The sequence below is a fragment of the Camelina sativa genome, chromosome 15 (genome assembly GCF_000633955.1).
Source record: "Camelina sativa cultivar DH55 chromosome 15, Cs, whole genome shotgun sequence".
Taxonomy (NCBI): domain Eukaryota; kingdom Viridiplantae; phylum Streptophyta; class Magnoliopsida; order Brassicales; family Brassicaceae; genus Camelina; species Camelina sativa.
The window spans coordinates 7,416,320-7,432,950 of NC_025699.1; the positions used below are offsets into that span (position 1 = coordinate 7,416,320).

Here is a 16,631-nt window from a genome sequence, read left to right on the forward strand (position 1 = left end):
TCTTGTTTGCTTTTGTTTAATCTGACAGAAAGACCAAGTGAAAGAAGGTCAAATTCTGTGCTACATTGAACAACTCGGTGGCCAATTCCCAATAGAGGTTAGATAATGCTCCATTTAAAATTTTATGATTTAGTAATAATGACTATCTCATGCTTCAACTAAGTCAGTTAAAACTGCTCTTCTGGTTTCTCTCGATCAATCTTCTAGTCTGATGTCAGCGGCGAGGTTGTCAAAATACTCCGAGAAGATGGAGGCAAGTCTTTCTTCTTCTTTAACCTTTCCTCGTTTTTCTTAAAACTTTAATGATTTTTTTTCTCGTTTACTCATATGGAACAGAGCCTGTAGGATACAATGATGCTCTCATCTCGATCCTTCCCTCTTTCCCTGGGATCAAGAAGCTTCAGTAAAAACCAAAATTCGAGCTGGTTTTTGAGTTATGATGATACTGTGCCTTGTGTATGCTTTTTAGACAAATAAATTCATTCATATTTGTGTTCTGTTTTTCTTTTGCTTGTATGAAAGTTTTTCTTTAAAACTGTGCGTTTCTTATATAGAAAACACATTATGGTACTCTTCTTATCATATACATAGATGATTATTCAAAGAATATGACCAAGGTAAAATAAGAAGAACACATATAATTGCTTAGTCACCTCTTTTTCTTTTGTTGCAACCAGCAGGTAGCTCGATTTGGACCAAACTTGGAACGTAATTAAGAATAGCTGGACAATTTGGCCAATGGCCTTTATCATTTGGATAATCCATCAGATTAAAACCAAATTCGCTGACTTTATTATCCTCCCCGAGAAAGTATATATTGTCGATGGCCTTCTTGTCGTCTCGTACCCATGACTCACAACACACGGCAACTTTCTTATCCTCGTCAAGCAAAAAGCTTACCCAAGAAGTAATCTGAAGATCAGGGCTCAAATCGAATGCAAAGACCTTGCTCCAGGACACCGCTTTCACTTTGGTGGTCTCATCAATCTTACTCGTCACCCATATCTCAGCCTTGGATGCATCATCGGGCTGTAAAAACAAGGAAAGCTTCTCTTCTCTAACAACGGAAAGACTCAAAACTTCATACTCTGGACACTGATAGGGAAGAGGCACAAATAGAGATGATTTCTCAGTAGAAAAATCAAATCTGAGCAATGACAAGCCAAGAAGATGCGGTTTTGATTTCTCATTAGCCAAAAAGTAAGCACTTCCCTTTAAAAACACGGCGTGTCGAGAGCAATCAGTGGACCAGCCTGGTGGAATGAGATCACCATCAGGAATCCTCCTCCACGAATCACAAGAGTTAAGCTCGTAGATTCCATGATCTCCATCATGAGCATAATCAACGCACAAAATTTTGTAGCTTTTTCTTTTACTGCAAGCCTTGTTCTTATTGTTCTTGTCTTGGTAGTAGTATCCGAGAACTAATTTTTTAAGTGTAAACCAACGATCAATGCCGACTTCGATCCACCTAGTTTGACCAGTAAACGGGTTCCAAACCACTATTTTAGGGTCGCAATCGGTGGAGCATAACAATAAGCCGTCGCAGTGAAAGACTTCAGCTATATCGAACTGGAGCAAATTGTTAAAATACGGACCAGGAAGGCTAAGCTCTCTTTTTACCTCTACAGATGGAGGAGGAACATTGATGCTCAACGGACAAATCCTGAACTTCGCTGTCGAGAAGAGACTGAGAAACTCCTTTGGGGCTTTATCGCAGTGCTCACTCGCGAATCTCCTATCATCTTTGAACAAACGGTTCCATCGTTTGCAAGTAGCTCGTAACCGTTTCAGGGAAGTGGCCGGAACGCGACAGAGTATCTCCTCTACCAAATCGTCGTTCAAAAGATCCAGTATCGTCATTGAGCTCTCAATATATTCTAGGGTTCGCTTTTCAGCTTTCCTCTCCCTCAAGGAAGGCCTCAATTTTATATATATACATATAATGTCGAAAGACGAAATTTAACAAATTCTGAATGTATTCTATAGTTAACATTAAAATACCAAATTTGGAAACTTTACAAAGTATTTTATAAAATCATAACACACACTGTTGTATAACAGTATAAGAAACTAAAAGGCTGCAGACGATTGCTCTCCACGATCGACAGTAAACAGGAATTAGACAATCTCGTAATTAAAACATTTTTGTCCAAATCGAAAGACGGATGTGTTCACCCGACCAGTTGGTCAAAATCCTCATCTCTGTCTGTCTCCGTCTGTCGCAGGGGCGGATCTAAAGAAGAGGAAGGTGGGGCACGTGCCCTACTAGAAGTTGAATATAACCAATACGATTCCTCCATATTTTCCTTTTTATTTCTTTTTTCCCACGTTTCCACTTTTATTTTTGTTTGTACACATATTTTCTTTCTTATTTTAATTCTTCACTTCTTTCATGTTTTTATATTTGGTGATTGGTTGTATTATGTTTTTTGTTTTTTGTTTTGCTTTCACTAAATTATTTATATACCAAAACATATATATTGATTCTTTAGTATTTTTTTAAACAAATTAGTCTTCTTAAGTCGTTTATGTAAAGTTGTAAACCAGTATTACTATCTACGTTATGATATATTAAATAAAAATTATATTCAGTGAATTTAGTAAATTTTTTATTCATTATATATTTTTAAAATATATAAATCAATGAAATGGTGTTCTTCATAAATGTTTTTTTTCAATGTTTAGATTTTAAAACCTCATATTTTAAAATATATGAGATGCTACAAATAATAACTACTAGGTAACAACCCGCACTATGTGCGGGATAAAACGATTTAAAGAAAATTATTATAAGTAAAATTATTATCCTATAACTAATATCTATTTGTGTCAAACATAATATCTAACTAAAGTTTTTATTTATTTATTCAAAACTGTATTTTTTTGTGTAAAAAATACGTTTCACCCGTGAAATCTTTAAATGTGTAAGAGGTTTTATGGTAAAAAAAATATTGATAAAATGTTACTATTTATTGCAACATGTCTTTTGTATGGTTTAAAAAACAAATTCATATCTCTTATGTTTTATTTTGTAATCATATATATAAAAGTAGAGTTTCAGTCTCTCCTTATTGGTCCACTTGGCAATGCAATTTTAACAAAAAAAAATTTTTATATTAAAACACAAATTTAAAACAATTAATTTTCACATTTAACTCACATAATATAAAACTGAAATCTTTATAGCTTCTCCCTATAAATTATGCATTAACTTTATTTCTCCACTAAGTTGTATTAATCAATTGTATTAAAACAAAACAATAAATTAGAATTGTAACTCTCATTTTTCTAAATNTGAAGATCAGGGCTCAAATCGAATGCAAAGACCTTGCTCCAGGACACCGCTTTCACTTTGGTGGTCTCATCAATCTTACTCGTCACCCATATCTCAGCCTTGGATGCATCATCGGGCTGTAAAAACAAGGAAAGCTTCTCTTCTCTAACAACGGAAAGACTCAAAACTTCATACTCTGGACACTGATAGGGAAGAGGCACAAATAGAGATGATTTCTCAGTAGAAAAATCAAATCTGAGCAATGACAAGCCAAGAAGATGCGGTTTTGATTTCTCATTAGCCAAAAAGTAAGCACTTCCCTTTAAAAACACGGCGTGTCGAGAGCAATCAGTGGACCAGCCTGGTGGAATGAGATCACCATCAGGAATCCTCCTCCACGAATCACAAGAGTTAAGCTCGTAGATTCCATGATCTCCATCATGAGCATAATCAACGCACAAAATTTTGTAGCTTTTTCTTTTACTGCAAGCCTTGTTCTTATTGTTCTTGTCTTGGTAGTAGTATCCGAGAACTAATTTTTTAAGTGTAAACCAACGATCAATGCCGACTTCGATCCACCTAGTTTGACCAGTAAACGGGTTCCAAACCACTATTTTAGGGTCGCAATCGGTGGAGCATAACAATAAGCCGTCGCAGTGAAAGACTTCAGCTATATCGAACTGGAGCAAATTGTTAAAATACGGACCAGGAAGGCTAAGCTCTCTTTTTACCTCTACAGATGGAGGAGGAACATTGATGCTCAACGGACAAATCCTGAACTTCGCTGTCGAGAAGAGACTGAGAAACTCCTTTGGGGCTTTATCGCAGTGCTCACTCGCGAATCTCCTATCATCTTTGAACAAACGGTTCCATCGTTTGCAAGTAGCTCGTAACCGTTTCAGGGAAGTGGCCGGAACGCGACAGAGTATCTCCTCTACCAAATCGTCGTTCAAAAGATCCAGTATCGTCATTGAGCTCTCAATATATTCTAGGGTTCGCTTTTCAGCTTTCCTCTCCCTCAAGGAAGGCCTCAATTTTATATATATACATATAATGTCGAAAGACGAAATTTAACAAATTCTGAATGTATTCTATAGTTAACATTAAAATACCAAATTTGGAAACTTTACAAAGTATTTTATAAAATCATAACACACACTGTTGTATAACAGTATAAGAAACTAAAAGGCTGCAGACGATTGCTCTCCACGATCGACAGTAAACAGGAATTAGACAATCTCGTAATTAAAACATTTTTGTCCAAATCGAAAGACGGATGTGTTCACCCGACCAGTTGGTCAAAATCCTCATCTCTGTCTGTCTCCGTCTGTCGCAGGGGCGGATCTAAAGAAGAGGAAGGTGGGGCACGTGCCCTACTAGAAGTTGAATATAACCAATACGATTCCTCCATATTTTCCTTTTTATTTCTTTTTTCCCACGTTTCCACTTTTATTTTTGTTTGTACACATATTTTCTTTCTTATTTTAATTCTTCACTTCTTTCATGTTTTTATATTTGGTGATTGGTTGTATTATGTTTTTTGTTTTTTGTTTTGCTTTCACTAAATTATTTATATACCAAAACATATATATTGATTCTTTAGTATTTTTTTAAACAAATTAGTCTTCTTAAGTCGTTTATGTAAAGTTGTAAACCAGTATTACTATCTACGTTATGATATATTAAATAAAAATTATATTCAGTGAATTTAGTAAATTTTTTATTCATTATATATTTTTAAAATATATAAATCAATGAAATGGTGTTCTTCATAAATGTTTTTTTTCAATGTTTAGATTTTAAAACCTCATATTTTAAAATATATGAGATGCTACAAATAATAACTACTAGGTAACAACCCGCACTATGTGCGGGATAAAACGATTTAAAGAAAATTATTATAAGTAAAATTATTATCCTATAACTAATATCTATTTGTGTCAAACATAATATCTAACTAAAGTTTTTATTTATTTATTCAAAACTGTATTTTTTTGTGTAAAAAATACGTTTCACCCGTGAAATCTTTAAATGTGTAAGAGGTTTTATGGTAAAAAAAATATTGATAAAATGTTACTATTTATTGCAACATGTCTTTTGTNATTGTAAAAATAAAATAAAATATCATTGTAAATTGTTAATGCTAAATTTTAATTTTAGAGACTACATGATATATATTTTACATTGTTCTTATTTTAAAAGATTTATCTCCTTTATCTAATTTGGATTATTATCTTATAAGTAATCATTCTCTCTTCCTCTCCCACCAATATCAAATGTTGTTATATCTCATATGTGTTGTAACTTGTAAGAGTTTGATTCTATATTTTAATGTAGAAAGTATTATATATATTTAACATTGTTTTCAATTTTTATTTTATTTATATAAAAAAATATTTCTTTTATATTTCTTGCCTTTCTAATCTATTCATATTTAATTTTTAAATTTGCATAGTTAAATTTAAATTCACATATGTTGGTTTTAACAAAACAATCAACTTTATTTGAGAATTAGATGTTCCTATTCATTTTTAAACGATCAATGTGTAACATATAAGCATTTTGTCTTGCAATCACAAGTTCCATTTCCATTGCTTAACTCCATGGTTAAACTATAATATATGTTGTCCTATTTGTAGGAATAACAACATACTTATTTAATTTATTTAAAAGAGCAGATGATTAAACGAAATAAACATTTCTCCAAATTTTATAATTCAATCAGTGAGTGTACTTATTACTTTGAAAAACTTTTACATTGAAGTTCATAAAATCATATAAGAAAACTAAAATACTATATCACTTCAAATTTGGAAGGAAACACTTGGTATTCCTTTTTAAAAAAGTCAAGACACATATAAAAATTTATTAATATTTAACTCACTTTAAAGACATTAAAGGTCATTTAACTCAAAAATAACTTCTATCCAATAATTTCATACATTCCTCCCACAAAAAAATATATATATATATATATATATATGTTCAAGATTGTATTTAAATATTACATAATTTTTTAGTTAGCTAAATTTATAGTCACATATATACAATATATATACATAAGAATTTATATTACTTATTAACACCATAATTCGACCCATTATTTGCTTAACTCAATATTGGTTTCAAAGCCAACTAAAGAAAAACAGAAACGATCTTGTTGATATTAGATCAAAACATGGGCATACAAACATAATCACTTACACAGAACATATTTTTAAAAAATAACTTATTATTGCAACATCAACGTATGAAGGGTTTACATAAGCAGTTAATTAGAAAATCTATAATACAATAAATATATTGGAAACAATATCACTCAATGATAAGATTGGATCCTCAAAAGCAAGAAACAACATCTTCATAATTCATAAAAAGTAAACGCCACAATTATACACATCTGAACAAAATGGTATAAACATATAGTGTATAAATAAAAGTGACGGCAAAGCCTATATATGCCTAATTAAAACGAAATAATACAAAAGAGAAAACGAAAAAGACCAAAAAAAAAACAAGAAAGTGCCAACTACACCACAACCCACGCGTTGCGTGGGGAAGCACCTAGTCATAACAATTTTGCATGTATTTTTTTTTTTGTCAACCATTGGGCCACAACTGGTCGGTCCATTAGCCAAATTCCTACATTCGTAAGAGCCGGGACTTGATCTCGGGTGTGATGGTGCCTTCTACAAATGGACTTACCTCCTGCCACTGCACTAAGGTCACTTCACAATTTTGCATGTTTCTTATGTAACCATAACCACATATACTAAATTACTCGGTAGTTTAATCAATTAATTTTATTATATGTTAATAACAATCAGATTCTAAACTAAATTTTCTGAAGATGATCTAATTTATTGATTTAATATTTTTGATTAGGCTATTTAAATTTTGTGAGTTAGTCGGTTTGTTAATATTTTTTATAAATGACGGATTATTACCAAAAGAACTATTATGAAAAAATTAATGAAATTCCAAAATCAACGTATTCGTGTAAGAATACATTTCATCTGTGAAATATATGAATGTGGTAAAGAAAATATTTATAAAATTTTACAATTTATGGCAATATATATTTTTGTGTGCTTTAAAAATAAAATTATATTTATGGTTAATCGAGTAACTATAACAATTTTGCATAATCTAATAAACACTCATTTTAAATATATTATGCTTTTTTTTGGGTACTAACTTTATTTATAATGATAAGAGTTATTGTCTCATTCCTTTTTAATAGCACATAGATGAATGTACAGTTAGAACATATATTCCTATTCGTTTATCAATATTTCTATTTTTAATAAATAATCACACTAAATGTTGAGATTAATTAGTTGACATACTTAGATATATAAAAATAATCACACATATCCCCTAATTTGTTGTCATTTTTATATTTATTTATGAATATATATAAATCTATATTTATTGGAAATTAAGTCTTTTTTAATGAGTTGGAGATAATTAAGGGGTAATATACTTCTTTTTATAATTAATTATAATAACTATTGAAAGCTTGTTATTTAAACTATTATGGTAATAATACTAACATAAAAAATAACATTATTTTTAATATGATTTTGTTAATAAGTTTATGTTTAATAAGTTATATGTTCTTTATTTTTATTAACTTTATATTAATTGATATGTTTTATAGCCTTTTTAGAATATTTAACTTATATTGATTTTAAGAAATCAATATAAAATCAATATAAATTTGACTTATATATTTGTAAGTTAATTTTAAGTGAAATTTAACTTTGACTTGTATACTTGTAAGTAAACTTTAGTAAAATTTTGCCTTAAAATAGTATGTAATTATTTAATTAAATTTATGTGAGAAATGATGAGATATCTAATTATTATTCTGTTAATTGTTTTTTTTTAAATATAATGGCACGTTAATGTAATTATGTAGAAAATTTAAGAGTATTTTGCAAAAAAATTTACAGAGCTCGCTGGCGGCGACACATCAGCTTTTTCAAGAGTGTGCTTCTCTATTATTATATAGGAGATTAGTATTAAAATTTTCATATGTTCCCCGGCCAGGTTAATAATATTTCGTCTGGATAGTGCATTTCTGTCCCGTTTCATGTTATAAGCTCTGTTTTAACTTATGAGAGAGAGTCCTCTACATTATGCTCTCTGTTTTGGTCTAATAGAGAACTTTAGAACTTCCTCTAGGTTTTGTATTTTCTAATAGAGAACTTAGAATTAGGTCTCTATGTTCTAATATAAATTCATTTGAACATCCATACCCTTGACAAGGAAATCCTAAGGCTCACGGGTGATGTGATAATGTTCCAGTAGCGTTGTAATCGTTGATTATGGGAATGTTCAGTAGCATTGTAACTCACTCAAAGCATTTATCAACTCATTCAAGCAAAATGAACTTGAAACTGATTCTAATCATAACAAAATGAGCATGAAACTGACTTTGATTGTAAACCATGCATGAGAAGCATTAAAAATATGACACATAATTACACATAGACCTCTCATGATGTTCTTTGTCAGTTTGCTTGCGGGAATATTCGGCTGCCGTAAAACCAAATGTGTCAACTTAAATGCATGGAACCTGGCTTCCAGGGAGTAATTCACTTATGGTTGTCCCCAATCTAAATGGTGTAGTAATGTGCTGGTAGGTGAAAGCTAGAGATGTGAAACAGAGTATGCGGCTTAAAACATCAATCTTCATTCATAAGTTTCTCAAGATACATAATGTGTCTTTATATAGTAGAGCACATGATAACCTAATGATTACAATGATTGAGTTGATCTCTGACAAGTGTCACAATAAGTGACGCAAGAGGAGCATATCTGTTCTGCATTTGGAGTGTTGTGTGAGCTGTCTGCAGGTTCTTGACTGTACGGAACAAAGGACATGGAGCATAAGACTTTTCCTCTTTGTTACCGTTAACAACCAAGGCTAGTTGGCAAATTGCAGTGGGCTTGTTCTCCTCAAGGCCCATCTTTATTTCTTCTTGGACTAGATTACTCCTTACATCCCCCCACAAACTTTGGGTGGGAGGACTGACCACACCAAGTTTGTAGCGAAGATCAGTGAACGCCTGAAGTGGTAGCGACTTCATGAATATATCGGCAAGCTGATGCACTGCAGGGATGTGATAAACGATCAGTGAACCTTCTACAACCTGTTCATGAACATAATGATAGTGGACTTTGAAGTGTTTGGTCTTCTTGTGCAGAGTTGGATTGGCAGAAAGATAAACCGCAGACAAATTGTCACAATATAACTCTGGAGCGTGAGTAACAGGCATTCCAATGTTTTGCAGCAGATCCATTAACCAATTTACCTCAGCAGCAGTATCTGACAGACAGCGATATTCAGCTTCTGTAGAGCTCCGAGAAACAGAGGTCTGACGTTTAGCAAACCAAGAGATGAGGTTTGATCCTAAAAACGTACAGAATCCACCTGTTGAACGACTGGTAGTTGGACAACCAGCGTAGTCGCTGTCACTGTAGGCTCGCAGCGTGAAGTCTGCATTTGCAAAAAAATTTATGCCATAGTCTGCAATTCCTTTGATGTACCGAATAATGCGCTTAAGCAGGTTGAAATCAGCAACAGTAGGTGTATGCATTCTTTGACAAATGAGATTGACGGCAAACTGTATGTCTGGGCGAGTAAGGGTGAGATATTGGAGTTTACCAGCCAGACTGCGAAATAACGTAGGCTGACCAAACGTTTCTTCTTGACCATGAACCTTTTGTAACTCAAGAGGTAAGGGAGTGTTAGCCGGAGCACAGTCAACCATTCCTGCAGCAAGAAGCAGGTCTTTAGCATATTTATGTTGGTTGAGCGACAAGCCTCCGGGATGATAGTGAGCTTGTATGCAAAGAAAATAACTTAATCTTCCCAAATCCTTCATACGGAATTCTTGATTCAGAGATTGAAGCAGGTCATTGATTAACTTTGGGTTGTTGCCTGTCAAAGCCATATCATCAACATAGAGCAAGAGGATGATAATGTTGTTATCCTTGAGATACACGAACAAGGACGGATCCTTGAAACTGCATTCAAAACCAAAGTTTAGTAAGAAGTTACTAAATTTGTCAAACCAAGCCCTGGGAGCCTGCTTCAATCCATAGACAGCTTTGTTTAACTTCCAAACGTGTGATGGATTTTCCGGATCAACAAAACCTGGGGGCTGTTTCATATAAACTGTTTCAGTTAAATCTCCATGGAGGAATGCGTTTTGAACATCAAGTTGTTTCACTTCCCAGTTGTAAGCCGTAGCAGCATGAAGAACCAAACGAACAGTGGCAGTCCTGACTACTGGACTATATGTCTCAAGAAAGTCCACTCCTTCTTCTTGGTCATAGCCTTTGGCTACTAGACGAGCTTTAAGTCTATCTAGACTTCCATCGGCTTTAAGCTTTGTTCGAAAGACCCACCTGCAGTCTAGAACGTTCATATCGGGCTGATGTGGAACTGATGTGAACGTGTTTGTTTCAACGAAAGACTCAACCTCATCACCCATAGCAGCTGTCCAACCTGGATGTTTAAGTGCAGAGGCAACTGTTTTTGGTTCCTTTTCAGTTGTGTGAGTGACATGAAGTGCATACTTTGGATTCGGCTTACGCACTCCTTCTTTGCCTCTTGTGACCATACTATGATCATTGACTGTAGGCGCTTGAAGTGGAGGAAAATCATCATTCGTAAACAGTGGAGCCTCATGAGAATGTTAGGAAGAAGAATCACCAGTGTCGGTATTGACAAAAGAGGATTCCGAGTCAGTAGAAACTGCAGGCGACTCTGTTGCAGAGTTGACAGTTTCTGGTGTCGTAATTGGCACAGAAAGAGATATTGCAGGCACTGCAGAGTCCGTTGCAATCTCAGGTTCGAGAGATGAAGGGCAACTTGTAGTATTGATGACTGGTGAGGATGAAAAACCTTGCTGCCAAGCAGAGAGTAGAGATGTCGTTGCTTGGGGAATCAAATTAAGGTAATCAGCTTCAAATGGATAGACTGTCTCATCAAAAAGAACATGTCGGCTTATGTAAACACGACCTGTTGGAGGATAAACACATCTATACCCTTTGTATTTCTCATTATAACCAAGAAAGACACACTTTAGTGACTTAGGATCAAATTTGTTGGAACCATAGGCACGCAGTGTGGGATAACAAGTGCTTCTGAAGACTCTAAGATGTGAATAATCTGGTTTTGCTTCAAAGAGAACTTCATGAGGACTCAAGGAACCTGGATGAGTAGAGGTTGGTAAGAGATTGCTAAGGTAGTTAGCTGTGAAGAAAGCCTCAACCCAGTAACTCTGTGGAACCTTACTCTGAAACATCATACTGAGTCCTAATTCAGTCAAGTGTCGATGTTTTCTTTCTGCTAGGCCGCTCTGTTGTGGAGTGTGAGGACAAGAAATTAGTTGTTTGATTCCATTGTTCGCAAGATGAGTTACAAATTGAGTGCTGACAAACTCTCCTCCTCCATCACACTGAAACATCTTTATTTTCTGATTAAGTTGGTTCTCAACAAATCTTTGGAAAAGCAGAAAAACTGAGTAGAACTCTGATTTATTCTTCAGGGGATAAAACCAACAATATCTTGAGTAATTGTCAACAAATATAACATAGAATCTAAACCCTTGGGTAGAAGTGACAGGAGCAGGACCCCACAAATCACAATGCAATCTCTCAAGTGGTCTAGTAGCTACAAAAGTAGAAGAAGCAAAAGGTAGTTGAGCACTCTTTCCAAGCCTGCATGACTCACAAAGCTTGCTGGTGCGTTTATTTACTAAAATTGCTGCAGTAGAGGAGAGGTGTTGAAGGATCTCTGCACTTGGATGCCCCAAACGGTTATGCCATACATCATCACTGGTTGCAAGCTGTCTCGTTGAATAAAAGGCACTGACTGCAGGATTTTTCAACACATAGTGATCCTTACCCCTGTTTCCGGTTGTGAGGAGCTGCTTGGTAAGCTTTTCCTTTACACACACACCATCAGAATCAAATTTTACAGAGCAAGGATAGTCATCACAAAGTTTAGAGACTGAGAGAAGTGACCTAGTTACATTTGGACAGACAAGAACATCTTTCAGTGGCAGAAATTTACCTGACAAGGTCTGAAGAGGAACTGATCCAATGTGTGTGATTGGCAAGAATTCCCCATTTCCAACCATAACTGAATCATTACCTTGATATGGTTGTGCACGCTGCAGATTCGTTGTTGAGTTTGTGATATGCGCCGTGGAACCACTATCAGGGAGCCATTCATTGCCAGTGTGTTGTTCATTATCGGAGATTCGCATAGCAGCTAAGGTAGTAGGCAATTCTGGTTGCACATATTCTTCATTGTATCGGTTGTAACAATCAAAAGGACTATGACCGTATTTTCCACATATCTGACAGGTTGGTCGAGTGGATCCCTCCATTTTGTTCTGCCTGTTCTGACCATTCTGATTGCTGCTGTGTTGTTGAAAACCACGACCTCTGGTGTTGTAATTTCCTCGTCCTCTGAAACCACCACCAGAACGTCCTCCTCGATTGTTTGACCCTCCTCTGTCAAAGTGACTTTTTTCAGCTTGAAAGGCTAAGTGAGGAGTAACCATGGACGTGGCAGCATACGTCTTGAGTTTATCATCAAAGGCGGTTACTTTGAACACCACATCTTCATAACAAGGTCCAGGAACAGAGTCCATGGAGTGTTCTATCACAGTAGTGACAGATTCGTAGTCTTTTCCCAAACCCGACAACAAACCATGAATCTTTTCCAAATCAGTCATAGGGAAACCAATGGAATCTAACTGATCGAAAATCTGCTTAAGCTCACTAAGATATTCCTCCATAGTTCTACCTAGCTTAACACAAGCACGCAAGCGATTCTGCAAATCAAACTTCCTAGTGGTAGAGACTCTATTGAATTTCTTCGCAAGAGCCATCCATACCTCATGAGCAGAGTGCATACCGTAGACTACTCGGAGAGCTGGTTCAGACAAGGAACCAAAGATCCAGGCCATGACAAGCTGGTCATTTCGTACCCACTTCGCAAAGTCAGGATTCGGTTCTTCAGAAGGACCTTCAGTAGTGGTGACAGAACGAGTTGCTGAAGGACGAGGAATGGAACCATTGACATAGCCAAGAAGCATTTGGGGTGAGAGAAAAGACTCAAATTGAGTTTTCCATAGAAGATAGTTTGACTCTGTAAGCTTGAGAGTCACAACTTGAGAGATAGACAAAGCGGAAGAGAAAGAGTCATCAGGAGCCATAGATCGTACTACTGATGCTCTGATACCATGAAAGCTAGAGATGTTAAAGAGAATATGCGGCTTAAAACATCATCTTCATTCATAAGTTTCTCAAGATACATAATGTGTCTTTATATAGTAGAGCACATAATAACCTAATGATTACAATGATTGAGTTGATCTCTGACAAGTGTCACAATCAGGCAAAAGAGATAAGTGACGCAAGAGGAGCATATCTGTTCTGCATTTGGAGTGTTGTGTGAGCTGTCTGCAGGTTCTTGACTGTACGGAACAAAGGACATGGAGCATAAGACTTTTCCTCTTTGTTATCGTTAACAACCAAGGCTAGTTGGCAAATTGCAGTGGGCTTGTTCTCCTCAAGGCCCATCTTTATTTCTTCTTGGACTGGATTACTCCTTACAGTAGGGTCCTTCAGGAGTACCAAAACCATAAAGGGTAAACGCATGCCTTCGTCATGTAAAGAGGTACCAAGTGAAAGAAGGTCAAATTATGTGCTACATTGAACAACTCGTTGGCCAATTCCCAATAGCCAATACTCCATTTCAATTTCTGATTGAGTAATTACTATCACTTGCTTCAACTAAGTACTCAATTAAAACTGCTCTTCTGGTTTCTCTCGATCAATCTTCTAGTCTGATGTCAGCGGCGAGGTTGTCAAAATACTCCGAGAAGATGGAGGCAAGTCTTTCTACTTCTTTAACCTTTCCTCGTTTTTTCTTAAAACTTCTTCGTGTAATGAATTTTTTTTTTTAAATTTTCTCGTATGGAACAGAGCCTGTAGGATACAAGAAGCTTCAGTAAAAGCCAAAATTTGAGATGGTTTTGAGTTATGATGATACTGTGCCTTATGTAAACTTTTTTAGACAAATAAATTTCATTCATATTTGTGTTCTGTTTTTCTTTTGCTTGTATGAAAGTTTTTCTTTAAGACTCTTTTATTCTGTGCGTTTCTTATATAAAAACACATTATGGTACTCTTCTTATCATATGCATAGATGATTATATTCATCAAGTCTCAAGATTTTAACGATCTCCCGGGTTAAAACGATAGGTGATGATGATGCTAATATTTAAAAGAGCTTAGGTGAAAAAGAGCTTTGTACATGAGTCACTTTTGTCATTGAATTAGAAATGCTGAAAATGTTAGACATAATAACACATGTTTTGATCATAAAAAAATGAAAAAGCTCTGTTTAAAGAAAGCACCAAGATAAATTAAGAGAAAGAAATAAAATTAAAAAGTAACATGATTGAGATAAATTAAGAAAAAAAAAAAAAAAAATCTATATAGTCGCCTTCGCTTCTCCTTTTGCCTCCAGCTCTCGCTCGATTAGATAATTATTCCAAGATAAAAATAAGAAAAATTACACATAGTATTACAACCGAACCGATTGTATTATAACCGAACCGATTTGTCCGAACCGATTTGAGGTTGAAGGGACCTCAGACATTAGTTAGAGATGGTGCATATCTACACATGCGTTGCTGTGCTCATATTCTTAACTTGATTGTGAGAGATGGTCTAGCTTCAGTGAGTAAGAGTGTAGTTGCCATTAGAAATGCGGTAAAGTATGTGAGATCATCGACCCCAAGACTGGAATCATTTCAAGCGAGAGTTATGTTTGGAAAGGTATCAAGAGGGAGTGTTACACTCGATTGTGTTACAAGGTGGAATTCGACATACCTTATGCTGACATCTGCTTTGAAGTTTAGAGATGCATTTGAGAAATTGTTGGCAGAAGACAAATTGTACAATGATTACTTTATGGAGATAGAAGAGGAGGGAGAGAAAAGAATTGGACCTCCAACTTCTGTTAGCTGGGATGAAATTCACAGGTTGGTGAAGTTTCTGAAATTGTTTTTCAATTGCACTTTGGCATTTTCAGCATCGAAGACAGTGACCTCTTCACTTTGCTACAATGAGATAATCATCATAGAGCAACATCTCATTTCATTAAGCTTCCACAATGATCCGCTCCTACAGAAACAAGCAATTGCGATGAGGACTAAGTTTGAAAAGTATTGGGATGGACTTATCAACATGAACCCACTAGTGATCATTGCAAGTGTCTTTGATACAAGGAATAAGATGCAATTTGCATCTGTTTGCTTCGACAAGCTCTACGGTAAAGACAGTGAGGAGAGTAAGCATCTTAGATCCTCAATTAAGATGGTTATGAAGAATCTGTATGAAGAGTATGTCGCTAAGCAAAGCACCTCTTCTCAAGGTGGATCCAAGAATGACATGGGTGATTCTGAACAAGCAAGTGATGCCGTTTTTGATTTATCAGATGATGATGGGTATGACAGAGAGTTTCTATATTCAGAGATGGACACTGAGACTGCGAATGAGGAAGCTACTAGCGAGTTAGACATATACTTGATGGAGAAACGTGTTCCACGAATGAAAAATGTTTTGGGATTGGATTATGATGTCCTATCATGGTGGAAGCGTAATAGTGTGAAGTTTCCTATATTGGCTGAGCTTGCTAGGGATGTGCTTGCCATTCAAGTGTCTTCAGTTGCTTCTGAGTCAGCATTCAGTACAAGTGGGAGAATTTTAGACCCTTACAGAAGTTGCCTAACACCCAATATGCTTGAGGCTTTGCTTTGTTTACAACAGTGGCTGAGAAACACTATGAATGCTGAAAGGATTGCAAACTTAGCTCAAATGGTTGAAGAATTGGAGTTTCATGACTCATTAGGTAATCATTTACAGTTTTGAATCTGTTTTTACATTATCTCATTCAGTTCATGTGGTATTAATATTTAACATATGCAAGCTTATGAATATTTGTTTCTTTGTGTAGCTACTTCTTCTTTGGAATTGGACCAATCACAGGCTGCTGTGTGAGTTGCATGTGGAGTTAGAGACTCAAGCTGGAACTATAGGTAGGCACACTTGAGCTTCTACAAATCTTTTAATTCATTATCGATTAAATTCTTTGCTTTAGTGGTAATTCAATAATTCTTGTGTCTTTGTATAATTTTGTTGCAGTGATCACACAATCACAATGGCTAGGAAACAATCTATGTGTCTCTCTTTCCACTCTTTCTAGTTTCTACTTTATGTTATGACTTGAACTTTTTATGCTGTGGTATGAACT

At 35.3% G+C, this 16,631-nt stretch overlaps 4 protein-coding genes across 4 annotated transcripts in view; 2 read left to right on the plus strand and 2 right to left on the minus strand.

The window, feature by feature from the left end:
* LOC104745878 (biotin carboxyl carrier protein of acetyl-CoA carboxylase) overlaps positions 1-575 on the plus strand; it is a 3,752-nt gene extending 3,177 nt beyond the window's left edge. Inside the window, exons 7-9 of the mRNA XM_010467246.2 lie at positions 29-97; positions 208-253; positions 337-575. Of these exons, the coding sequence (XP_010465548.1) occupies positions 29-97; positions 208-253; positions 337-407 (186 nt within the window). The 3' untranslated portion in view covers positions 408-575. The remainder of the gene's footprint in view (positions 1-28; positions 98-207; positions 254-336) is intronic.
* On the minus strand, positions 624-1,863 carry LOC104745879 (F-box protein ETP1-like). The gene has a single exon (XM_010467247.1). It carries the CDS (start codon positions 1,861-1,863, stop codon positions 646-648), a length of 1,218 nt encoding a protein of 405 aa, XP_010465549.1. The 3' UTR covers positions 624-645.
* On the minus strand, positions 3,292-4,248 carry LOC104748210 (F-box protein ETP1-like). Its single transcript, XM_010469886.1, has one exon. The coding sequence runs from the start codon at positions 4,246-4,248 to the stop codon at positions 3,292-3,294; it is 957 nt and encodes a 318-aa protein (XP_010468188.1).
* Positions 15,002-16,249, plus strand: LOC104748211 (zinc finger BED domain-containing protein RICESLEEPER 2-like). Its single transcript, XM_019236685.1, has one exon. The coding sequence runs from the start codon at positions 15,002-15,004 to the stop codon at positions 16,247-16,249; it is 1,248 nt and encodes a 415-aa protein (XP_019092230.1).